This window comes from Macrotis lagotis, chromosome 5 (genome assembly GCF_037893015.1).
Source record: "Macrotis lagotis isolate mMagLag1 chromosome 5, bilby.v1.9.chrom.fasta, whole genome shotgun sequence".
Lineage (NCBI taxonomy): Eukaryota > Metazoa > Chordata > Mammalia > Peramelemorphia > Peramelidae > Macrotis > Macrotis lagotis.
Genome location: NC_133662.1, coordinates 260,592,702 through 260,619,378, shown reverse-complemented (window position 1 = coordinate 260,619,378; position 26,677 = coordinate 260,592,702). Strand labels below are relative to the sequence as shown.

At 47.0% G+C, this 26,677-nt stretch overlaps 1 protein-coding gene and 1 pseudogene across 2 annotated transcripts; both read left to right on the top strand.

Moving 5' to 3' along the window:
• Positions 1–206: 206 nt before the first annotated feature.
• Positions 207–13,582, top strand: CHRD (chordin). Of its 2 annotated transcripts, none has more exons than XM_074190428.1 (22): positions 207–273; positions 650–779; positions 1,064–1,192; positions 1,746–1,845; positions 2,056–2,143; positions 2,568–2,709; positions 3,766–3,906; positions 4,077–4,159; positions 4,249–4,396; positions 4,651–4,757; positions 4,862–4,981; positions 5,909–6,065; positions 6,248–6,468; positions 7,006–7,119; positions 7,286–7,615; positions 7,714–7,807; positions 7,929–7,985; positions 11,444–11,547; positions 12,274–12,376; positions 12,528–12,679; positions 12,880–12,976; positions 13,097–13,582. In XM_074190428.1, the coding sequence occupies exons 1-22, from the start codon at positions 244–246 to the stop codon at positions 13,147–13,149; spliced, it is 2,700 nt and encodes an 899-aa protein (XP_074046529.1). In that variant the 5' UTR covers positions 207–243; the 3' UTR covers positions 13,150–13,582. The 2 variants fall into 2 exon arrangements, with proteins under 2 accessions (XP_074046529.1, XP_074046528.1); XM_074190427.1 differs by having other exon boundaries at positions 12,525–12,679.
• LOC141489541 (transmembrane epididymal protein 1-like) lies at positions 13,169–20,282 on the top strand (annotated as a pseudogene).
• Positions 20,283–26,677: the final 6,395 nt, after the last annotated feature.

Below are 26,677 nucleotides of genomic sequence, written 5' to 3'. Positions count from 1 at the left end.
GCACGGGGGCGCAGGTGCCCGACGCCGCCGCGGGCGCGGGGCCGGGGGGCGCGCCTGGCACGAGGCGCGGGGCCCGGGGCGCCGCAGAGGAGGGGGGCGGGCGCGCCAGGGCGGGGGGGGGGGCGCAGGGGCGGCGGCGGCGGCTGCCAGCTGGCTGCCCGTCCCGCAGGCTGCTCCTTCGGGGGGAAGCTCTACGCTCTGGAGGAGACGTGGCACCCGGACCTGGGGGAGCCCTTTGGGGTCATGCGCTGCGTGATCTGCTTCTGCGAGCTGGTGAGTGCTCGCTGCCAAGGGGCCCCCCCGGGGGCCCCGCTTGGGGCACCGACCCTCTGGGCGGCGGGCGGCCGGGGTGGCGGGGGCTGCACGAGGGGGGCGCGCGCGGGCCCCCCGGGCCCCTTTGGGGCGACGGCCTCGGCGGTTGGGTGTGGGAAGCACGGGAGAGGGCAGGCCGTCCGACTTAGCCCTCATCCCAGGGCCCCGGGGTCCCTAATTCCAGACCGCCCTGTCCGCTGACCCTCTTCCTCCTCCCTGGAAGGAGGGCCGCCCCCTGTGCCCCAAAGGGGCCCCTCTCCAGCCAGTCTCTGGGCCGCCCCCCCCCCCCCCCCCCCGTCCTGACCACTCTCCCTTCCTATGTCCACTTTGGCCGCAGCCCTCGTGGGGCCGTCGGGGCAGGGGTCCAGGACGGGTGAGCTGCAAGAACATCAAACCGGAGTGTCCCGTGCTGAACTGCGGGCAACCCCGCCAGCTGCCGGGTCACTGCTGTCAGACTTGCCCCCCTGGTAAGACCCGCCCCCTAGCCCCAGGCTCCGCCTCCGCCCCCCGCTCTTGGTCCGGGATCCCGGCTGCATCCCCTCTCTCCTTCAGCCCCTTGGTTTCCTCGGGGTCACTGAGCTCTTCCTCCGCTTTCCCTGTAGCCCTGCTGGGGTGCAGGGGCAGCAGCCCTTGGGAGGTTGGGAAGGGGCTGGTCCTAGGGGACCCTCCCCCTGCTGCGCCTCCCCGCGTTCGTGGTCCGAGTGAAACTTTCTTGATTCTGTCTCTTGGGCCGCCCTCCACCACTGGCCAGAACGCACCGCTCTCGAAAGGCAGCACTCGGCGGCATCCTTCGAGTACCCTCGGGACCCCGAGCACCGCAGCTACAGCAACCGCGGGGACCCCGCAGCTGAAAAGAGGGCGCGAGAGGACGGGCACACGGGTACAGGAGGGGCAGAGCCAGGGAGGGCGGGCGCACGGGTACAGGAGGGGCAGGGAGGATGGGTATACGGGAGCAAGGAGGATGGGCGCACGGGCACAGGGAGGGGTAAGGGCAGGGAGGGCGGGAGCACGGTTCGGAGGGATAGAGCCAGGGAGCATGGACACACGGGTATGAGATGGATATGGCCAGGGAGGATGGGCGCACGGGTACGGAGGGGTAGGGCCAGGGAGGGTGGGCACACAGGTATAAGGTGGATATGGCCAGGGAGGGCGGGCGCATGGGTATAGGAGGGTAGGGAGGGTGGGTACACCGGAACAGGAGATTAGGGCCAGGAAGGGTGGACTCACGGGTACCAGAGGGGTAGGGGCAGGGAGGATAAGGGACTGGCAAGACCCGGGGCACCTGGTGTGTGCAGGCAGGAACATAGGGGCAGGGGGAGGTGGGGAAATGGGTGTCTAAAGACCGATCCACGGAGAGCACTCCTGGCCCGGGAGCTCGGCTTTGGGGGCCTGGGAGGTTCCTGAGAAGGACTCAGGCTCCTCTCTCCCTGCAGACTTTGTGGCGCTGCTGACTGGTAGGGGGTCGCAGGCAGTAGGCAGATGCCGGGTGCTGCTCTTGCGGTCCACCCTGCGTTTCTCCGTCTCCTACCGAGGGTGAGCTGAGTGGGAGCAGGGTTCAGCAAGACTGGGGTACTAGAGTCCTGGAGAGGTGGGGCCTGAGGGAGGGGCAGAGAGGGATAGGAAGGGAGGGTCCCCAGGAGGGTCCAAACCAGAAAAGGAGCCTGGGGAAAGGGCAGGGAGGGATTGACAAAGGGATGCCCTGGGAGCTCCATGTTCTGGTCCCCGCCTCCTCCCCCTCCGCAGGCTGGATCGTGTCACCCGAGTTCGCTTCACAGACCCAAGTGGCAGCATCCTGTTCGAACACCCTGCTCCCCAAGCCCAGGATGGCTTGGTGAGCCCTTTCCCCAGCCCTGGACGCAGTCTTGGCCCTCCCCCTCCCTGCCTGCTCCCTGGACCAGGCTGCAGGACTGGGGTGAAGGGGGGGGAGCTTGTAGGAGAGCGGGGCTTCGCCCATGTGCTGATCCTTTTGGAGGATCCTAGAGTTAAAGCTCGTGGAGCCCTTCCACACCACCTAGGCCTTGAATTTTGGTGCTAAGGAAGCAGAGGGGCAGGGAAGGAAGTGATTGGCTCAAAGTCACATAGGGTTTTGCCTGAGAAATTCAGGGCTCTTTTCTCTAAAGTCCTCTTCCTGGATGACATCTATTTGTGCTTGGTCCCCACCCAAGTCTTCTTGTTTTGGGTGCTGTCTACTATCTCTGTCTCTATGAATCTGTCTCTTCCCCTGTGTCGTCTTTCTGTCTGTATGTCTGCTTCAGGTCTGTGGGATGTGGCGGGCCCTGCCCCGGCTGTCCCTTCGGCTCCTTCGGGCTGAGCAGCTGCACGTGGTACTGGTGACACCCACTCACCCCTCAGGTGAGGTCTGGGGGGCCCTGATCCGACACCGGGCATTGGCAGCAGGTGAGGACTGACAGGGGGCTTGGGGAACCCGTGAGAAACTGAGCCCTGACTTGGCGCTCTTAATCAATTGCTTCATGACCCCCCCCCCCCCCCCCCCATGATTCCTATGACTTCCCTCACCAAAACACTTCTCTCTGGGCACCTTACCCTGTGTTATTTTCTTCTCTATTAGAATGTAAGCTTTTTGAGGGAGGGAACATTTTGCTTTTTTCTATTTTGCCCTCATCTCTGCAGTATGTGGTCCATCCATCCATCCTTCCATCCATCCATCCATTTATCCATCCACTCTATCCCACCCACCCATCCATCTATCCATCCATCTGTTTGTTCATCTATCCATCTATCCATGTCTATTCATTCCATCCCTCCCTCCATTCCTTCCTCTATCCCTTCATCCATCATCTGTCCATCCTTGCCTCCCTCCCTCTATCCCTCCATTCCTCCATCTACCCATCCATTGATCCATTCAACCATCAGTTTGTCCATCAACCCTCAATTCCTCTCTCCCTCTATCCATTCATCCATCCGTCTGTTAATCCACCCATCCATTCCTTCCATCATTCATTCATCCCTCCCTCCCTCCATCTGTCCATACCTCCCTCCATTTATCCATCTATCTCTCCATTCATCCATCTGTCCATCCAACCCTCCATTCTTCCCTCCCTCTATCCATTCATCCATCTGCCTGCCTGCCCATCCATCCCTCCCTCCTTCTAGCCACCCCTCCATTCCTCTTTGCCCTTCCATCCACCCCTCCATTCACCCTCTCACCCTCCGTCAGTCTGTCCCTCCCTCCATTCCTCACTCCATCTATCCATCTGTCTATCCATCCCTCTATTCCTCCCTCCATCCTTTCCTCTATCTGTCCATCCATCCATCCATCCATCCATCCATCCATCCATCCATCCATCCATCCATCCATAGGAAAGCCCTAGTCTCAGCAGAGGGGGGGATCTTTTGCCACCCCCTTCTTTTGAGTCAGTATTGGGGAGATATGGGTTGGCCTAGGGAAAGGGAGATGCTTTGAAATTCCTTTTCTCCCCCTGTCCCCTTTAGAGACCTTTAGTGCCATCCTGACTGTAGAGGGACCACCCCAAGCCAACACTGGGGGGATTGCCCTACTCACTCTAAGTGACACAGAAGACTCTCTCCACTTCCTCCTACTTTCCCAGGGGCTGTTGGACTCTCAGAATATTGGTGAGTGAGAAGAACTGGGCCAAGGCATTAGTGTGACCTGGCCCTCCCTCCATGAGGCTTTATAGCTTCTTTCAGGGAGCCAGGAGGGAGGAGGGTATAGTGTGTGGGTATCTAACACTGGACAGGGGTGTGCAGAGAAAGTAGACAGGCCTCCCTCCATGTGTTGGCAGGATCTTCCCACACTCCTCTTCAGCTGCAGATTCAACATCAGGACCAGCTCCTCCGAGAGCTCCAGGCCAATGTCTCTGCCCATGTAAGTGCCCATGCCCATGCCCATCCTCTCAACCCTCTCTCTTGAGGCTGAGCCCTGCCCTGCCATGCTCTCCCTTGTTCTCTCTCCAGGAGCCTGGCTTTGCTGAGGTATTGCCTGACCTTACGACCCAGGAGATGCAGTGGCTGGCTCTAGGAGAACTTCAGATATCCTTGGAGAGGAAGGAGGGCCCTGGTCCCCGGATCAGTGGGTACATCACTGCCAGGCAGAGTTGTGACAGTGAGTGGCTGCCCTGGGACCGCCACCCCTAGGGAGGGAGTGCAAATGGGTTTTAATGCCTATAGGAAGTTGAGGAAGGTGGAAGGGACCATCCTAGACCTGGGTGGGGAAAAGGGGTGGGGAGGTATCTCTGAGGTGGCAAGCTTGGGGTAGAGTTCTAAGCCAAAGCTTGGGGTTCATTCAGTAGAAGTGATCACAGTCATGGCCTGAGCCTCCCCCCCCTCCTCTTCAGCTTTATTTGTGTTTCTTCAAAGCCCTGCAAAGTGTCCTCTGTGGTGCAGATGCCTTGGTACCAGTGGAGACTGGCGCTGCAGGCTCAGCCAGTCTCAGACTCCTAGGGAATGGCTCTCTGCTCTACCAGGTTAGGGACTGTCAGGTGGGGTGGGGTGAGAGCTGCTTACAGGGGAGGCTGGGCATCGGAAAGTCTGGGGGCCTCATGCCTTTGACCCTCCCCCTGGTTCCTAGGTTCAGGTAGTTGGCACAGCCAGTGAGGTCATGGCTGTGACCCTGGAGACCAAACCTCGGAGGAGGAACCAGCGCAGTGTCCTGTGTCAAATGACCAGGGGTCAACAAGGAGGGCAGATGGTGAGGGCATCCTGGGGAAGGGTGTTTGGAGGAGGGAGCCCTCCTCTGGGCTGAGGAGGTGGAATGAGGGCTTCATTTAAAAATAAGCTTTTGTTTTATATCACCTAAATCCCCCAATATATTCTTTTTTTTTTTTTAGATTTTTCAAGGCAATGGGGTTAAGTGGCTTGTCCAAGGCCACATGGCTAGGTAAACTAAGTGTCTGAGGTTGGATTTGAACCCAGGTCCTCCTGACTCCAAGGCCAGTGGTCTATCCACTGTGCCACCTAGCCTCCCCTAAAAAATTTCTTTCTTTCTTTCTTTTCTTTTTCTTTTTTTTGCAAGGAAAATGGGGTTAAGTGGCTTGCCCAAGGCCACACAGCTAGGTAATTATTAAGTGTCTGAGACCAGATTTGAACCCAGGTACTCCTGACTCCAGGGTCAGTGCTTTATCCACTGTGCCACCTAGCTGCCCCCAATATATTCTTTTAAAACATTTTTATTTATTTAAGGCAATGCAATTAAGTGACTTGCCCAAGGTCACACAGCTAGGCAATTATTAAGTGTCTGAGGTCGGATTTGAACTCAGGTACTCCTGACTCCAGTGCTCTATCTGGTGTGCCCCCTAGCTGCCCCTCCCCCAATATATTCTTCCCCCTTGCCCTCCTAGAGAGTCATCCTTTGTGAGGAAGAATAAAAAAGAGAAAAAAGAAAAAATAATCAAGACTAAATAGACCATTGAAAAAGTTTGATGTTCTATGTAGTGGATTCACATCCAGAATCCCCCACCTCTTCATAGAAATTGCATATGTGTATGTATGTATGTGCATGTTTTGTGTGTGTGTGTGTGTATGTGTATGTGTGTATGCTTATGTAATACTCAGGTACTAATGGTTCCTCTCCATCACACTCCATGGGCTCCCCCTCTCCCCTGCCTTGCTTTGCCAGATTGTGGGCATGTGTCCAGGTCTAGGTGCCCGAGGAGTCCACATGCTACTCCAGAATGAACTGTTTCTGAATGTGGGCACCAAGGACTTCCCTGAAGGAGAGCTCCGTGGACATGTTGCCACTGTGCCCTATAGTGGATACAGTGCCCGTCAAGATGGTGAGTACTTTCAGCCCATTGCAACTTTGCCCCCGAGAACCTATGGACAGGAGGATGAAATGGCTGACTTTCAAGGCATGTGGGTGGCATCGTGGGGCAGGATCTCCCTGGAGAAGGCAGGTTGAGTTTGGTGCTCTCTGTTGTGGAAGCTCCTCTCCTTACCTTGTGCCCCCCCTTTCTAGTGCTTCCTGTGCCCCTAGCAGGAGCTCTGGCCCTGCCCCCCATACGGAGCCAGGCTGCAGGGCATGCCTGGCTTTTCCTGGATGGGCACTGCCACCTGCATTATGAGGTCCTGCTGGCCGGGCTCAGTGGTTCTGAGCAGGGCACTGTTACTGTTCACCTCATTGGCCCCCCTGGCCTCCCAGGGCCCCAACGTCTGCTGAAGGGATTCTATGGTCCTGAGGTGAGTGAACTTGCTGGGCATCAGTGGGGAGCATTGTGTGGGCAAATAAGGAATGGCCCATGGCCCTCCAGGGAGTGAGGAGAAGGAGTTCATTCATTCTACACTAGCTGGACTCCTCCTGGGGAAGATGGAGGCTGGTGGCCCAGGTGCAATAGGAAGAGCCATGGATGTACTCACAGCTCCAAGTCTGGCTTTGGCTGGCGCTTGTGGTGACCCTCCCGCCTTGGGAACGCCCCTTCCTCTCAGCTTATGTTTCCTCTGGGTCATCAGAGGGTTGTTCTCCGTGCTCAGTTGATGGTTCTAGAGTTCTAGAGGCTTGGGAAGATACGCCAAGGTTAAGCTTACTCCATTCTGTGTGCTATTGCACGCCTCGGACTTGGAGGCAGAGCTCCACGTGCCGTAGGCGTCTCCTCGGGCAAGTCACTTTCTTTCTGCCTCAGTTTCCTTATCTGTAAAATATGGAGTCAGACTTGATGGCCCCTGAGGTTCCTTCCAGCTCTAAATCAGGTCTTTGATTGGGTGTTCCTGTGTCTGTAGGCCCAGGGGATCGTGAAGGACCTGGGATCTGAGTTACTGCAGCACCTCTCCCAAGGCCTGGCCTTCCTATTAGTCAGCACCAAGAGCAGCCCCCGTGGGGAACTTCGGGGAAGGGTAAGCTTCCTGGGATCCCTGGGAGAGGTGGATGGGAAGGTCTGAACCATCCTAAGGAACTTTGGGCATGGGTAGGCTTCCTGGAAGCCCTGGGAGAGGCGGATGGGAGGGATCAAGGGAGGGAGCTAGGCCCGGATCTAGCCACTGTCCCTTCCTACCCAATCAGGTACACATCCCCAATCAGTGTGAGGTGGGCAGCCTTCGGTTGGCAGCACCTCTGCCTGAAAGGACAGCTCCTGCCCTGCCTGGGGCTGCAGCGCCTGTGAGATTCCTCAACTCTGAAGCACCAGATATGGCAACGCCTGTGACCCCCGAGACTGTGGATCCAGCGGTTCCCCAGCCCATGCCAGGAGCTTCTGCTCCAGCAGTCTCTAAAGTGGGTGGGGGTGGACACCTGCATGATGCCAACACTTGTTTCTTTGAGGGGCAGCAGCGCCCCCATGGAGCTCGCTGGGCTCCCAACTATGACCCAATCTGTTCTCTTTGCACCTGTCAGGTAAGAAGGAGCTTGGGAAGGAGTTAAAGGAGGGACTTGATATTAGTGGGGGCCAGGAACACCACCCCTCACGCCCCCTTTGCCGTCTTTTCTGACAGAGAAGAACAGTGATCTGTGACCCCGTGGTGTGTCCACCCTCGAATTGCCCTCACCCTGTGCAGGCTCCAGGCCAATGCTGTCCCGTTTGTCCCAGTAACCAAACAGGGATGGGGGGAGGAGGGGGACAGAGGAGAGGAGAGGAGCGGGGCGCGGGAAGGGGGCAGCTCGGGGGCGCGGGAAAATTGACCCTCCACTCCCACCTCTTTGACTGCAGAAAAATTGGACACTGGAGACAGGCAGGGGCTGGATCGGAGTCGGGACCCAGGAGAAGGTGATGGAGGAAGGAGGGTTTGGAGGGAAAGAGGGAGCTCCTGGGGGGGGGGTGGCTCTAGGAGATAGGAGGGCAGGAGAAAAGGGGGGTATGAGAGCACTGAGTGTGAAAATTCCTCATTAAAGTCTTGAATCTGCTGCCCTCCTTCTACCTCCCCCAGCCCTTCCCCTTGGGCAGGTCCTAATCATCTCTTCCCTGGACTGTGGCTAACTGGCTTCTGACTGGGCACCTTCAAACTATTGCATTTAAAGCAACATTTATAAAACATCTAGTATGAGCAAGGCACTGACAGTGTACAAACAAAAATCTAATGGCTTTGCCTGCCTTCAAATAGCTTCCATTCTACCAGAGGGGTAGAGGCAGACAGATAGATAACTAAGTCTATCCGGAGCAGTCCCAAAGAAATGCAAAGCAAGTCATTGTTTTAAATTCAAATTTTGACTCTTTTATTTTTGTAGAACTAACATTACTCCGTGGTATGGGTATTGCACCCAGAGAGCCTTTCTTTAAGACAGAGTAAAAAAAAAGAGAAAACAAAAAACCAGGTTGGCAAACCCAACCAACACAATGGAAGCATCTGATATTATCTGAGAAAGTTAGGTGCTACAGTGGCCTGGAGGCAGGGAGATCTGAGTTCAAGTCTGGCCTCAGACACTTACTAGCTGTGTGACCCTGGGCAAGTCACTTAATCTCTGTTTGCCTCAGTTTTCTCCACTGTAAAATGGGCACAATAAAGCACATAGTGGTTATGAGGCTCAGCTGTGATAATAACTTAGCACAATACTTGGAACAAAAATGCTATATAAGTATTAGTCCATATTATTATGATAATTATCTGCAGTGTTGTTCATTTACATTCTCCCAACTTAACAATGAAGTGAAAGAGGTGCCTTCTCATGGTGCTTCTCTGGGGCCTAGTTTGGTATTTATAATTTCACCATGTTGGGTTTCAATTATCCCGTTATCTGTCTTTCCATTATCTTGTGGTCAAATATTGTTTTCCTGGTTCTGTTGACTTCATTCTGTTTCAGTGTCCAGAAATCTTCTGAGGCTTCTCTGTTGTCATTATCTTTATCTTCATCATTTCTTACAGCACAATGTTATTCCATTCTATTCATGCATCACAGCTTGCTTAGGCATTTTCCAATTCATGAGTATCTAAAGAGAGAAAGAGACATACATACACACACACAGACAGAGGGAGAGAGAGAGACAGACAGAGAAAGACAGAGAGATACAGACACACACACACACACACACACACACACACACACATATATATATATATATATATATATATATAGAGAGAGAGAGAGAGAGAGAGAGAGAGACAGAGACAGAGACAGAGACAGAGAGACAGAAAGACAGAGAGATAGAGAGAGACAGAGACAGACAGGGAGACAGAGACAGAGACAGAGACAAAGACAGAGACAGAGGGATCCTTAACAGCTGGCAAGCTGTTCCTCTTGGGCAGATCCTAACCATCTCTTCCCTGGACTATGGCTAACTGGCTTCTGACTGGGCACCTTCAAACTGTTGCATTTAAAGTAACATTTATAAAACATCTAGTATGAGCAAGGTACTGACAGTGTACGAACAAAAATCTAATGGTTTTGCCTGCCTTCAAATAGCTTCCATTCTACCAGAGGGGTAGAGGCAGACAGATAGATAAGAGGTAAGAGGTCGCACAGGACCTGTGCTTTCAAGGAATTGAGAGAGTCTCCAGGAAGGCAGAAGTGAGGAAGAAATACATTTTGAATATGAGGACTGAATATGGGAGTGAAGAGGGAAGACAAGGATGATTGCAAAAATTCAAACATGGGCCACTGGAAGGATGAGGGTACCCTCCACAGGAATCAGTTATCTTGGAGGAGGAAAAAGTTTTGGAGAAAAATAAATTCTCTTTGTCTCTATTGAGTTTGACATGCCCATGAGATGTCTTCAGTTTCCCCAGTGTAAAATGAGAGAGCTAGACTAGATGGGTCTGAAATCCCTTTCAGTTGAGTGCTGATGCTATGATGCTGTCTCTCTCTTCCCCATTCCATCTTTTATCGGATATCCAAATCACCTTCTTAAGGCACACATCTGATCATATCATTCCTCCACTCAAAAGCCTTTCCTGACTTTTCTCTCATGAGAAAATCTAACCTCTTGAGCTTAGCATTTAAGACTTTCTATTGTCTGGCCCATATTTTCCCTTTCCACATGGGTGGTGCTAGGTGGTGCAGTGGATAAAAACTGGCCTTAGAGTCAGGATAGGAGTTCAAATCTGGCCTCTGACACTTGATTCTCCCTAGCTGTGTGACCTTGGGCAAGTCACATAACCCTGATTACCTCACATCCAGGGCTATCTCCAGTCATCCTGATTCATATCTGGCCATTGGACCCAGATGGTTCTAGAGGGGAAAGTGAGGCTGGGGCCTGAGCACAGCATTCCATCACTCAAATCCCATTTATGTGCTTTCCATGGCATCACCTCCCTGATGTTGTGGTCTTCCCTTTCCTCATTACATCCCAGCCAAGCTGAAGTGTTTCCCAATCTCTTCTTGTCCACCCTCTCTTACCTCCTGGCTTTCACATGTGCAGTCCTTTCTATTTCATTGCTGAAGCCCCTCCCTTCTTTCAGTACTGAACTCCCATGCTACCCCTTCCAAGAAGCCATTTCTAGTCTCCCCAGCTGAAAGCAATCTTTCTCTCTTCAGATTTCTCCTAATTCTTTCTCTAGCCCTCCCTTCTGTACTCACTACATTCTACCTTGTCTTATTAATTTTTGCCCCTTTCTCCCCCACTGATGACTCGAAGTTCCTTGAAGGAATGGTCTATTTTTTTTTCTCTTTGTATTCAATTAATCAATGATACAATGGAGATCAATTAAACTCCTATTTGTGCTAGGAGCTGGGGCTAGATATGTGGGGATAGGAGCTGCCAAGAATAAAATCACACACTCTCAAGGAGCTTATTCCAGGACCTTGGACAGTGCCTGGGCACCTAGTAGGTTCTTACCCATGTTTCTAGAATTGAAATTTGACTCTTGCCTCCAGGATTGAAGATAAAATACTTTGGCATTTAAAATTCTTCATCTCCCAAGCTTTCCTCAGCTTTTGACACTTTATTCAGTGAACTCGACAGCTCAGTGATAAGGGCCTCCTGGCTGTTCCAAGTATGACAGTCCTCCTCCCGACTGTGTGCCATGTCATCTTGGCCTCCTGGCTCAAGCTCTGCCTTCTTCAGGGGACCTCTCTTGGTTTTTCCCATTGCTAGTGCTTTCCCACTGGGATTTCCTCTCATTTATATTGCATGTGCATAGATATTTCTATGTTGTCATTGTTTAGAATGTCAGATTCTTGCGTCCCATGGTGCCTGATACATAGTAAGTAATGCTTAACAATTGCTTCTTGACTGGTTGACCTTGGTCTAGACTCTGTGATTTGACCTTAGACCTTGTTTTCTCTCCCCAGGCTGCTACTTTGATGGTGACCGGAGCTGGCGTGCGGCAGGTACCCGTTGGCATCCTGTGGTGCCCCCCTTTGGGCTCATCAAGTGTGCCATCTGCACTTGCAAGGTATGACCATACTCCCAAACTGGTCTCTAGACCTGTGACCTTCGGGTCTCCCATCCCTCTGGGGGCCTCAGCATGAGTCAGTTATGGAGCACAGCCTCCAGAGAAGCTGCTTTGATCAAGAGAGGGCTGGCCTCCAAGAACAAGGGGTGACAGTCCTGCCGGGCTCTGCCCTGCTCTGCCCACATCTGGCCTATTGTATTCAGTTCTGTGTGGCACAACTTATGGGCATTCACAAGCTGGAGTGTGAAGAGAAGGGCAGCCAGTGTGGTGAAGGGCCAGAGTCTGTGTCAGAGGAAAATTGGTGGAAGGGACAGAGGATGTTTAGACTAGAGAAGAGAGAACAGGGACTCAGGTGGGGAGGGGTGGGTGTGGGTGGGAGAGCCTGGATGATTTTTTTGCTTTGGTATCCCCATCATCTAGTGCCATTGCCAGTACATGGTAGGTACTTAAAGAATGTTTATTGCTTTGTATTAAGATGAAAAATATAGGGGGTGGCTAGGTGGCACAATGGTTAGAGCACCGGCCCTAAGTCAGGAGGACCTGAGTTCAAATCCAGCCTCAGACACTTAATCATGACCTAGCTGTGTGGCCTTGGGCAAGTCACTTAACCCCATTGCCTTGCCAAAAAAAAAAAAAAAGATGAACTATATGGGTGGATGGGGCAAGTGGGATGGCTGGCCCCTTTCATTCTCCCTGTCCCCTCCACCCTGCTGATTCCCCTTACAGGGAGCAACAGGGGAAGTCCACTGTGAGAAGGTTCAATGTCCCCGACTGACCTGTGCCCAGCCTATCCGTGTCAACCCCACTGACTGCTGCAAGCAGTGCCCAGGTGAGGGAGTCAATCGTAGCCCAATTCCTGGAAGGAGAGGTGTTCTCTGCCCCAAGGAATATCTGGCCTTCATCTTGAGCAACCTGGCTGAAAGGGGAAGGGGGTCTCTGCTTACTCCTCAAGCCTCCTCCTTCCTTGTCTCCCACAGCAGGCTCTGGATCTCGGGCCTGGCTGGGGGACCCCATGCAGGCGGACGGACCGAGAGGCTGCCGCTTTGGGGGTCAGTGGTTCCCTGAGAGTCAGCGGTGGCACCCGTCAGTGCCCCCCTTTGGAGAAATGACCTGCATTACCTGCAGGTGTGGGGTGAGTAGGATGAATGTGAATACGGGAGGGGGTCATAGTGGAAAACACATGGAAGGGAGGCCTCGAGGGGGGGACGAGTAGGGGATACATACGGGCAGACACAAGATGGGGAGAAAAGGCATTGGAAGAGACACGAGGAGCCCAGATGTGTGCGAGGAACCAACTTGCCCACTGAGTGACCCGTCTTGTCCTGCCCTTAGGCTGGGGTGCCTCATTGTGAAAGGGATGACTGTCCCCCTGCCTTGGCCTGTGGCTCTGGGAAGGAAAATCGGTGTTGCTCCCACTGCTCATCGGGAGGTAAGTGTGGGATCCCCGAGGGCTTCATGTTGACTTGGAGAGATTCAGGGGGAGCCGAGGAGCCAGGGACTTGGGAGGGGAAGAGCTCTGCCCCACCCCCTCTCCTTGTGTCTCCTGAAGCCTCTGAGACCAGGATGGAACCAGAGCTGGACAAAGGAGCTGGGGACTCTTAAGTGATTCATCAAACAAAGCATGTACAAGAAGACCCAGGGGGCGAAGGGAGTAGGAGGCTGGACTGAGAGAGAGGTGCATGGGGAAAATCCTTTCGTCTACGGGAAAACCGATGCCAGCAGAGTCCTTGTCTCTCCCACCCTAAGCTCCCTTCTCTATTTGGGACCGATGTCCCGAACTGGAGCCAGTATCAGGCCCCGACACTGCATTGCCTGCTCCGCCTCTTCCCATCCCCCCGACTTGTGCCCCGCCCCAAGTGCCTAAAAGGCCCCTTCCCTGGCCTTTGGGTCCCTTTGTCCCTCTCTCCTCCCTAACCCCCTGTATATAGTGCCACTAGCTTTTTGGGATTTTTAATTTATCCTCACTCAGCACAAAGGCTCCTTCCCCCCTCTCCTCCAACCTCACTGTCCTTGCCCTGAGCTGAGCAGAGTCATTACTGGAAATATGTATATTTATTAAAAAACTTTTTTTTCCAATTCATCATTCTGATGTTGTCTTTTGGTTGAGGGGGAAGGAAGAGCCATGGGCATGGGGTAGGAGCTCAGGGAGGCAGGTCACTTGTCAGGGGATGAGGTCCCCTGACTTGTGAGGGGCTGGTGGCGCTTCCCGTTTACTGTCGTCCAAAGAAAGAGGGAGGAGGCCCAGTTTAGAAAGCAATTGTGCCTGGCCTGGCTTTGGGGGCTGTCAAGCCTGGGAGCAGGACAGGCCATTGCCCATGCTGCCAGGAGAGGCACCTGTCTCTCATCTCTGCTGTCACTGGTTCTGTCTCCCCGGGGCCTGCCCTGGGCTCTCTGCCTCACTTCTGGCAGCTGGGTCAGTGATGGAAGTCCTCGGGCATGTTGGGCGGGCCCATGAGTAAGAATTTGGCAAAAAGCCTGGCTAACCTGCCGGCTCTGCCAAGACCCAGACAGACAGCGAATGCTTCTCACTCCGACCTGTTTTGGTACAAAACGGGAGCCAGAAGCCTCCTAAGCTACAACTTTCCAAAAGGCTGGAGAGAGATGAAGCTGTCTGGCCTTGTCTCTTTCCTGGAAGCCAGTCTCGTCCTGGTCAGGGAGGGTAGCTCTATGCCAGCCTGGGCCTAGAATCCACCCTGGCCCAGACTGGGCCCTCAAGGAATCTTGGACTAGTCACTTGTACACAAGTGACGCTTAACTCCAATCTAGTCCAACAAACATTTATTAAGCCCCTACTGTAGGCTTATCACTCTACTAAGAGCTGAAGATACAATTAATAAAAAAAGAATGATGGTCTCTATCCTGAAGGAGTTTTACAAACAACACACAAGAGGAGGCTTGAAAACTGACCCCTGGACCGATGCCATTAGTCCCAGGGCATGAATGACTTGAAATGTGATGGGCTGCCATGAAGCAAGAGAGAGGCCAGGCCAGGCACCAGTTATAAGGGCAGGCCTAGATCACTCCAGGGACAGGAAGACAGCTGGGCAAACACCTCAAAAAGCAAGAGGTCATTTATATTGGGGGTAGTTAGGTCTGCAGTGAATAGGGAGAGAAATGAGTTTTGTCCTTGCCTTTTTTTTTTAAGGTTTTTGCAAGGCAGGGGGGTTAAGTGACTTGCCCAAGGCCACACAGCTAGGTAATTAAGTGTCTGAGGCCGGATTTGAACTCAGGGACTCCTGACTCCAGGGCCGGTGCTCTATCCACTGCGCCACCTAGCCGCCCCTGTCTTGGCCTTTAAATAAAATTTATAATTATTTTTATTGACAACCTTTTTCATCATCTTCCTTTCCCAATATGTTGCTATTTGTTGCTGTTCTATCATGTCCTTCATGTCCAACTCTTTGTGGCCCCAAATGAGGTTTTCTTGGAAAAAAATTCTTTTTTTTTTTCCCCCAAGGCAATGGGATTAAATGACTTGCCCAAGATCTCACAGCTAGGTAATTAATAAGTGTCTGAAATGAATTTGAACTCAGATCCTCCTGATTCCAGGGTCAGTGCTCTATCCATTGCACCACCTAGCTGCCTCTCTTGGCAAAAGTTCTAAAATGGTTTGCTCTTTCCTTCTCCAGTTCATTTGACAAATGAAGAAACCGAGGTAAGTGAGGTTAAGAGACTTGCCTAAGGTCACATGACTAGGCTGGATTTGAATTCAGGTTTTCCTGTCTCTAGGCCCAGTGCTGTATTCACCTAGTAGTCTCTTTCTCAATATATTTCCCACTTTAAAAGTAGTTTTACTGATTCATGTCCTTCCCATCTCCCCTTTCTATTCCCTATTTTAACTAGTGCAATATTATGATGATACTCTCGGTCTCAGTCTACCACATGCAATAGCAATCTTCCTGATTCTTTTAGAACAAGATCTTGGGGCGGCTAGGTGGCATAGTGGATAAAGCACCGGCCCTGGAGTCAGGAGGACCTGGGTTCAAATCCGGTCTCAGACACTTAATGATTACCTAGCTGTGTGGCCTTGGGCAAGCCACTTAACCCCGTTTGCCTTGCAAAAAAAAAACCTAAAAAAAAAAAAAAAGAACAAGATCTCAATAGAGACCGAAATGGCTCATGCTTTTCAAGGAAACATAAAAATAATTATGAAGAAGAGAGCTGTGTATCCTGAGAAAACTGAATGGTGGCACAGAGTTTCAAGAATTGAAGAAGGGGAAGATGGTGCAGTAAATAGAGCACTGGCCCTGGAGTCGGGAGTACCTGGGTTCAAATCCGGCCTCAGACACTTAGTAATGACCTAGCTGTGTGGCCTTGGGCAAGCCACTCAACCCCATTGCCTTGCAAAAACTAAAAAGAAAAAAAAGAATTGAAGAAGAAATGGTAAAGATGAATTGAGTATGAGCTTTCTCAAATTGGACATAACTGGAAATCATTATTTATTTTGTTTTGTATCCTAGTAATAAGCAACATAGTCAGGAATGATGTTAGTCAGGTTGAAGTTTGAGGAATTAGGGCGTTTGACAAAATGAGCAGATAGGATAATGGAATCACACATTTAGAACTGAGCACGTCCAAACTTCTCATTTTACAGAAGAGTAAACTGAGGTTTAGAGAAGTTCAATGACTTCTGGGAAGAGAAGTTTCTTTCATTTACCAAAAAGGTAACAGTTTACCAAATTATTAAATGAATTGTATTTAGTAAACTGTGATGGGCCTCAGAACTAACTCATTAGTGAGAGATGTCATTTTTAGTAATTAACATAAACATATTCCATACCACCATGATTACTTTAGAAACCGGGAGGAGAATAAATAAAGAAAGTGTACTAGTAATACGTAAAGAGAAAGCCAGGGTTATATTAGAGCAGCTACATGGCACAGTAGATAGAGCACTGGCCTTGGAGTCAGGAGGAAGTGAGTTCAAAGCCACTGTTAGACACTTGACAGTAGCTGTGTGACCTTGGACAAATTACTTCACCCTGATCGCTTCACATCTAGGACCATCTGCAGATGTCCTGACTCCTATCAGGCCACTGGACTCAGATGGCTCTGGAGGAGAAAGTGAGGCTGGGGACTTAGTCCAGTAACCATCTCACTCAACTCCCATTTGTGTCCTTGTCATGGCATCACTTTCCTGATATCATGGTCTTCGAAAATGAAAACCAAAGCATCCTATATGAAGGCTGTCCCTAAAACATGATAGCAAGTCTTGATTTTTATCCTTTTTGCTTCTATGAAAATGAGTTAAGCATTCTATGTTGTCAAATGGAGCATGTATGAGCTACTCTAATGTTTCATGTCCAATATATCTGGGGGAGGGAGGAGCAACTGAAATGTGTCACAGTTGGGCATATCATCTATGAAGATATATTCAGGGCTTTACAGATTCAACTATTAAATCCACTTTATAGAAATAAAACAAGACAAATAAGAGATGGAGAGATATTGGTTAGAGCTCTGTTGTTGCACTATGCGATAGGATGATGATACTGCCAAATCATTTTACAGGTTTAATGCCATATTAATAATGGATATCAGAAAATGAAATTCCTGAAGTGGCAGAAAACAAACATCAACAGTTCAGTTAGGGTTTTTGACTTACCAAAAAGAATACCAACAATGTTAATAAAGGTGTCCCCTTGGAAGAAGATCTCCCTTCTCAGAATGAATCCAGTTGCCTCTTTTGGTTAGGTCATCATGAAATTCTCTTAATTGGATCCCAGAGAAATGAAGGAAAATCATTTTTCCTGGTTTGGTTAATTAAAGGATATTCCTTCTTGACCTAGATCAACAATACACTCCCTCTATGGACTTAGTCACCAGCAATTAAGATCTTTTCTTTAATTGAATGAATCGTCTATTTGGGGAGATGGAGGCAAAGGATACCAGACCAAGGATATTCATTCTTTGCTTTTATAATTCTTGAGACCTTAATGCTGTTGACTTCTATAGTGAATGGGATGGTCTTTCTGGGAAGCTGCCGTATTTCAATTGACCACCAGAGGGCACTTAGTCTACGAGTTCCAAGTCTGTTGGAACATCCTACCCATGACTTCATTGGATACTCAACTTACAAGACTAGCCCTTCTAGTCTAACCTCATTATTTTGCAGCTGAGGAAACTGAGACCTGAGGACATTAAGTGACTTATCCGATCACGCAGGTAGTAAATAACAGAAGTGGGATGTGAAATCTTGCACTAGCAGCAGGAACTGTCCAAGTCATGCCTTAGGAACTCCTCTTGGTCTGTCGAATGTCTGTCTGTCTGTCTTTCTCTCTGAAACAGGGCATAGCAGGCAGGGTGGGTAGAAGAGAAAGAGAAAGGGTGCCAATTGGACATCACAAAGTACAGATCGTATTTTCCAGTCTCCTTATATGGGGCTTCTGCTCAGTTGCAAGTGATGAAAGGAGAAGAGCCATCACTCAGAGACAGCCCGAGAGTTACCTTGTGCTAGGATCATGAGACACCCTTCAGTCATTCTACCATAAGCTGTGGTGCCAGTCAATAGAGCCCCAGCTTCTATGCAATCAGGAAGACCTGCAATTAAATCTAGCTTCAGATACTACAAACTGTATGACTCTGGGCAAGTCACTTAACCTCGAATTTGTTTGTGGTCCTAAAATCTATAAGCATTAGATGGAGGAATCAAATCCAGGTCTTCCTGCCTCCAACTCTGATACTATATCCACATACTATGTACTCCAGATGCCATCTAGAGGGCGATCTTTCTCTCACAAATGGTTAATTAAATCGTTGCCAGATGTCAGGAAAAACAAAGGGAGAAGATAATAAGGAAAGGGAGGAATGGAAGGGGAAGGAAGTGGTGATAGGAGAATAGGGAAAAAAAGAATGTTGTTATTGCTATGCAGCCTATGACCCTAAAACCAAATCTGCCTGGTGATGAAGGCCTAGGGAATAAGAATATTTGTGTGCCGATTGTGTGGAAGGTGATAGAGTTTGTTTCCCAGCAGTTTTGTTGTTTGTCCTTGAAGAGATCCAAAAGACTTCACTATGTTGGGGTCAAAGTTCTCTGTATCTGACTGTGGCTGATCAGACCAACATAAATACATAACACTCTACCACAGGTCACGGACAGAATATTCTGTTTGAACATTTGAGATGGAGATGTCTCTAGATTTGTCTATCTTACATTTCTTTCGAGCTTCTGAAATTCTGTTTGGCTCATGGAGCCCAATGCCCTCTTTGATGTGGGCACATCATTCTGGATGGTTTTGTGCCAGGGTGTCCCATGTTGCACAACTCATTCCAAAGCCCTTCAGAAAGACCTTGAGACTGTCCTTGTGTCACTTCTTCTGATCTCCATGTGAACATTTGCCTTGTGTAAGTTCTCTGTGAGATAATCTTTTAGGTAAACATATGTTTGGCATTTGAACCACATGACTAACCCATTAGAGTTGAGCTCTCTGCAGTAGAGTTTAAAAGCTTGGCAGTTCAGCCTGAGAAAGGACCTCAGTGTCTGGCACCTTATCCTGCCAGGTAATCTTCAGAATCTTCCTGAAGCAATTCACATGGAAGCAGTTCAATTATGAAATATGGAATGAGAAGCAGTTTAGTAAGAACCTCGGTTTTGTACAGTCTATTCCTCCCAGCCTCTCCAGGCCTAGAGTATCAGGAGCGTGGGGGCTAGAGAGGGCAACTCAGCTGGCAGGACTGGGAAGGGGCAAAAGAACCAGGGACACTAGTAGAACTGAGGGGAGAGCTCATGTCAATGCCCTCCAAGGATGGCCAGGTGGTGGCATCTTTCCTTCAACTGTGACAGTCCAGTCTTTAGAAGCAGATGGGGCAATTTATCCTGGAACTGATAATTATGATGAGTTCAGTCTTCTGAGTGGCCAGGATGGGCAAGTTCCAAGCCAGACGTTCTTTCTCTTTGGGAACAATCCCACTCAGAGTTTGTGCTTCTTAGTCTATTCTTGGAACTGAGTTCCTATGGCCTCATTCATGGGACCTCTGGTTCCTGGTTCTGTTTTCTTCCTTTTTTGGTATTATGAGATGCCAGCATGCCTGATGATGACTCTTGGTTGTCCATGGGGCTAGTTGCAGCAGATCTCTAATCAAAGGTCTGGTGAAGGCTACCGTCTACATAGCTGTCATCATAGATGAACTCTCCTATCTACCAGCATCAAATAGATTAGCAATCATGGTCTAGAAAGAACCTAGGTGGCAATTCTTGTAAAACAACACCTGGCAGCATGTGACCATGTATGGTTTCTTTATCATCAGTGGTCTGGTGGACGTAGTGATTTGGGGCTGGTTAACCAGGTGACAGATAAAATTGGAGCAAACTTCCCTGGCATTGACCTTTCAAGGGACTGCCCTGCTCATCATCACTCTCTTGCTGGTGTTGCTCAACATTCTGATTGTACTGGTGATGACTGGTGATGAACCAACCTGTGCTTTGGGTATTCAAGCTTGGCTTATGGTTTGCCCACTTGGGAGCTTTTCTATTATCCAATTACTGGCCATCCTTGGAGGACAGGTAAACCTGAGATGTCATGTTCCTCATCACCTTCTTCTTCTGGTACCTACTGATCCCGAGACTGCTCTGCTGGTGATTGGCATCTATGATCCCTGTAGCATCTGGCACTATTGGTCCTCATATCAGTAGAGGGCAGAGAGCGTTAGGTACCAGTTGTGCCCCAGAGATTCCATTCCAGAGGAGCTAAAGAAGCTGATGACTGGAGATGAATCAGGATGATGGTAGGATCTAGGGTGTGAGATAGTTATACGTTATGCCTCCTCTTCATCATGGAAGCATTCCTAGAACATCTACTCCTACTACTACCATTGGTCCTACTAATACTATTGTTAATACTGCTGCAGCTGCTGCTAGTACCACCATCACTGCTGCCGCCACTACCGCCACTACTCCCAGCTCTCATTTAAATCATGTTTATTAAATATCATCTCATATAATCCTTATAACAGTCCTGGAAAGTAGCTGGTACCTTCTGTTATCTCCATTTTACAGATGAGGAACCTGAGGGAAAATAGAGGTGAAATGACTTGCCTTAGAGTCCCACAATTAGTGTCTGAGTTTAGATTTGGACTCTCATCTTTCTGACTTCAATCCTTCAACCATTATGCCACTTGTTCCTATACTAGAAACAGACCATGGTAGAGTATCTTTCCCCTGCCAAGAAATATGTTTTTTTTCCCCATTTAATAAAAAAAAGCAGCTCTGATCAAAGCTTCATGCTGTGTCTGTATTTTGTCTTCTGTCTGGTTGTTTGATCTTAGGTGAACATTTCCTCTTCCTAGGCCTCAATCATTTCATTGATATACAGGGAAGTATTATAGTGTTGAACTGGATAACCTCTAAGTTTCTATCTAGCTTAAAGTCTATCAGATCCTAAGTTTATCATGCATAATTGAATTCTTTCAAGGACTGTCTCTACGTTTGACTTTAACTGTCATCTCCTTCATGGGCTGGAGAAAGAAAAATATGTAGGCCACATCCAGGATCCTGGGCTAGAGATCTCTAATACAGAATCATGTTGAAATCTCACATATTCACATGGGAGAACAATGATATTAAGATACTCATGTTCTCAGGAATTCCCTCTTTACATGACTAACAGGTATAGAATGAATTTAGATATTTCCCTAGGCTGTATGTCTTCCCTCACTTCTGATAGTTCCTTCTGAAAGTACAGCACTTCAGTTCCACCATCTGTTCTGCCCACTCCTCTGCAGCTCTGACATTCCAGCCTCAAATGGTATCAATGCTGAAGGTTTCTCCTTTGACCCTCACATGGATGGTGGCATGTGTTGGAATCTTGACATAGGATGCCTATCTCCTCAGACCCAGATGAAGTGGGGGGGGGGAATCCCTTTCACTGTTGTTGCTGGCAAACCATTCAGTCATGTCAGACTCCTCAAAATCCCATGGACCAAAGCACAACAGACCCTTCTATTCTCTACTGTCTCTCAAAGTCTGTCCCAAGTTCATGTTCATTGTTTCCATGATACTCTCAATCCATCTTATCCTCTGCCATCCCCTTTTCCTTTTGCCTTCATTCTTTCCCAACAACAGGGTCTATTCTAATGAGTCTATCTTCACATTATGTGGTTAAAGTATTTAAGTTTCAGCTTCAGTCTTTGACTTGTCAGTGAATAGCCTGACTTAATTTCCTTAAGTAGTGACTGATTTGATCTTCTTGTCCAAGGAACTTTCAAAAACCTTCTGCAGCACCACAAAAGAATCAAATCTTTAGTGCTCAGTTTTCCTTATAGTCCAATTCTCACATAGTCCAATTCTCACAGCCATATGCTGCTATTGAAAAAAACCATAGCTTTGACTGTTATAGACTTTTGTTGGCAAGGCAATGTTTCTTCTTTTTAGTATGTTGTCTGGTTTTGTCATAGCTTTCCTTCCAAGCAAACACCTTTTAATTTCATAGCTCCAATCACTGTCTGCAGTGATCTCTGAGCCTAGGGATATAAAATTTGACTCTGCTTCCATTTCATCTCTCTCTCTATTTTCCAGATGATGGAACCAGTTGCCATGATTTTAATTTTTTAAATGTTGAGCTTTAAGCCAATTTTTATACTCCCCTCTTTTACTTTTATCGAAAGATTTCTTAATTCTTCTCTACTTTCTGCCATCAGAGTTGAATTATCTCTATATCTGAGGTTGTTGATATTTCTCCCAGCATACTTAATTCTGGCTTTCAATTCATCCAACCTGGAATTTCACATGATGTACTTTGCATATAAATTAAATAAATAAGGTGACAACCTTATTCATTTACATACATTTACATTTATTTCAATAAATAAGGCCTTATCATAGTCCTTTTCCAATCTTAAACCAATCAGCTGTTCCATGTTTGTTTCTATTGCCTTTTTTTTTTAGGTTTTTGCAAGGCAAATGGGATTAAGTGGCTTGCCCAAGGCCACACGGCTAGGTAATTATTAAGTGTCTGAGACCGGATTTGAACCCAGGTACTCCCGACTCCAGGGACGGTGCTTTATCCACTGCGCCACCTAGCCGCCCCATTTCTATTGCTTCTTGACTCACATATAGGTTCCACAAGAGACAAGTAGGATGACCTGATTTGCCACATTTTGTTGTGACTGTCCCAGTCAAAAGCTTTAGTGGAGCCAATGAAGCAAAAGTAGATATTTTTCTGGAACTCTCTTGCTTTTTTTCAAAATCCGACCAATGTTGGCAATTTGGTCTCTAGTTCCTCTGCCTCTTTGAAAACCAACTTCCTCTTTTGGTAATCCTCACTTCACATATTACTAAAGTTTAGATTTCAGAATATTAAATCTAACCTTTCCAGAATGTGAGATGAACACAAAATCTAATATTAAATATCTTATCTGAATATACTTTGGGATTGCCCTTTTTTAGGATCATATTTTTTTCCAATCCAGTGGTCATTGTGAGTTTTCCAAATTCATTGTTATATTGAGTGTAGTACTTTAACAGTATCATCTTTTAGGAATTTAAATAGTTCAGCTGGAATTTTGTCACCTACATTAGGTGTTAGGGATATTTCCTAACTTTATTCTCCAGGATATCTGACTCTAGACCAGTGACCACACTATCATGTTATCAGTGATGTTAAAGTCTTTCTTGTATAGTTCTTCTGGATATTCTTGCTACCTCTTCCTAATCTCTTCTGCTCTGTTAAGTTCCTACCATTTTTGTCTCTTATCATGCCCATTTAGAAATATTGTTTTTTCCCTAATTAATGTAAAAACAATATTTAACATTTGTTCATTTTAAAATTTTCATTTCCAAATTCTATTCCTCTCTTCTTTTCCTCTTCCCTCCCTGAGATGTAAACAATCTGATTTAAGTTATATATGTATAATTATATAAAATTATATGTAATTATATATATATATATATGATACTTTCATATTAGCCATTTTTATAAGAGTTTTTTTGTTCAAAAAAAAGAAAGAAAGGAAAAGACAAATAGTATACTTCAGTTTGTAGTCAGTCAATAGCAGTTATTTCTTTGGAGGAGGAGACCATTTTTCATCTCCAGTCCTTTGGAATCATCTTTAAACATTATATTTCTGAAAACAGCCAAGACATTCACAGTTCTTCATTATTCAACATTACTGTTACCAAGTACAATGTTCTCCTGGTTCTGCTCACTTGCCTTTGTATTGGTTCAGGTATGACTTCCAAGGTTTTTCTGAAATAATCCTACTTGTCAATTCTTATAACACAATATTCTACTACAATCTTATACCACAGACTTGTTCAGCCATTCCCCAATTAATAGGTATTCCTTCATTTCTAATTCTTAGCTATCATAGGAAGAGCTGCAATAAATATTTTTGGTTGAACAGGTCCTCCCCATCTCCCTCCTTTTTGATCTCTTTGGGATACAGACTTAGCAATGGTATTTCTGGATCAAAGATATGTCCTTGGGCATAGTTCCAAATTACTCTCCAGAATGGAGTTCGCAAGTAATGCATTAGTGTTCCAGTTTTCCCACATCCACTCCAACATTATTGGTCATATCAACCAATCTGAGGTGTGAGGTGGTATATCAGAGTTGTTTTAATTTGCATTTCTTTAATTATTAGAGATTTAGAGTATTTTTTCACATGACTATAGGTAGTCATATTGGTATTCTTTGAAAACTTCCTTTTCATATCTTTTGACCATTTATCAGTTGGAAGATTTTATAAATTTGGCTCAGTACTCTATATATTTGAAATATTATAAAATTTTCCCCTAATTTTCTGCTTTTCATCTAATTTTGGTTGCTTTAGTTTTGTTTGTGCAAAAGTTTTTTAATTTTAGATAACCAAAATAATCCATTTTGTATTGCTCTCTCTATATATTGTCTAGCCCTAAAATTCTTCCCTAATCCAATCACTCCCATTTTTGCAGGAAAAATTCCCTTGATATCTCTAATTTGCTTGAAGAGATCTCTTGTCTTTCCTATTCTATTTACTTTTTTTCTATTTCTTTCCATTGTTAATTTAAGAAAACCTTATTTCTCCTTGTTATTCTATATTCAATTAGGTATCTTTCCTTTTTTATTTTCCCTTTTGCTTTCCTTCTTTGCTCAGCTATTTGTAAAACTCTATCAGTTAACAATTTTGCTTTCTTATTCTTCTTCTTTTGCTTTAGAATTTATTTTTTAAAAAAATTTCCATTGATATTTTATTTTTCCAAATACATGTTATGAAAATTTTTAGCATTCATTCATATGCATATGCATAATTTTAAATTATAAAATTTCCTTCCACCCTCCCTTTCCACCTCCCTCTCCTCAGCTATGAAGTTAGATTAGTATTGTACATGCACATTTGTTTATTTATTTCTTTTGAATTTTACAATTTTTTCCCCTAATCATGCTTCTCTCCCCCCCACCCCCCACAGAAGGCAGTCTGTTAGTCTTTCCATTGTTTCCATGGTATACATTGATCTAAGTTGAATGTGATGAGAGAGAAATCATATTCTTAAGGAAAAAACATGAAGCATAAGAGATAGCAAGATTATATAATAAGATAATGGTTTCTTAAAAAATATTAAAGATAATAGTCTTTGGTCTTTGTTCAAAATCCACAGTTCTTTCTCTGGATATAGATGGTATTCTCCATCACAGATACCCCAAAATTGTGCCTGATTGTTGCACTGATGGAATGAGCAAGTGCATCAAGGTTGATCATCACTCCCATGTTGTTGTTAGGGTGTACAGTGTTCTTCTGGTTCTGCTCATCTCACTCAGCATCAGTTCATGCAAATCCTTCCAGGCTTCCCTGAATTCCCATCCCTCCTGGTTTCTAATACAACAACAGTGTTCCATGACATACATATACCACAGTTTGATAAGCCACTCCCCAATTGATGGACATTCACTCAATTTCCAATTCTTTGCCACCACAAACAGGGCTGCTATGAATATTTTTTTGTACAAGTCATGTTTTTACCCTTTATCATAGTCTCTTCAGGGTATAGACCCAGTAGTGGTATTGCTGGATCAAAGGGGAGGCACATTTTTGCTGCTCTTTGAGCATAATTCCAAATTGCTCTCCAGAAAGGTTGGATGAGTTTGCGGCTCTACCCACAATGTACTAGTGTCCCAGATTTCCCACATCCCTTCCAACATTGATCATTGTCCTTTCTGGTCATATTGGTCAGTCTGAGATGTGTGGGGTGGTACCTCAGAGAGTACATGAACATATGTGTTAAACATGTTTACAGAGTAGTCATTTTCAGGATGAGGAATTAGGATTAAGGGAAAGAAATGCATAAGAGATATATATTTTTAAAAAGTGAATGTAGTGATTCTGAATGGTTTTTTTGTTTTGTTTTCTTCCTCTCTATGGGGATAGCATTGTCCCTAGCTGATCTAATAGGGTTGTCCTAGCTCTTTGAACAGCTGAGAGGAGCTACTTCCAATTAAGGTTGATCATCTCACGATGCACTCTGGGCTCTGCTCCCTTCACTCTGTGTCAGATCCTGTAATTCATTCCATGCTTCTCTAGAATCTGACCCTTTATGGTTTCTTGTAGAGCAATAGTATTCCATAATATTCATATGCCATAATTTGTTCAACCATTCCCCAATGGATGGGCATCCCCTCAATTTCCAAATCTTTGCCACTACAAAAAGAGCTGCTATGAATATTTTGGAACATGTGGGACTTTTCCCATTTTTTTAATGATTTCTTCTGGATATAGGCCTAGAATTGGAAGTGCTCAAAGGGTATGAACAGTTTTATTGCTCTTTTGGCGTAGATCCATATTGCTCTCCGGAATGGTTGGATCATTCACAACTTTACCAACAATGTCTTAGTGTCTCAATCCTCCCACAACCTCTCCAACATTGATCGTTTTCCCTTTTGGTCACCTTAGCCAATCTGCTAAGTGTGAGATGATACCACAGAGTTGCTTTAGTTTGCATTTCTCTAATCAATAATAATTTGGGACATTTTTTTCATATGATTATATATAGCCTCAATGTCTTCATTTGAAAACTGACTCTTCATATCCTTTGACCATTTATCAATTAGGGAATTGCTTTGGGATTTTGTTGTTGTCTCCTGTACAATGAGCAGCGAGGTGGTGCCGTGAATAATACTGGGTCTGGGATCAGGAAGACCTGAATTGAAGATATCTCCTC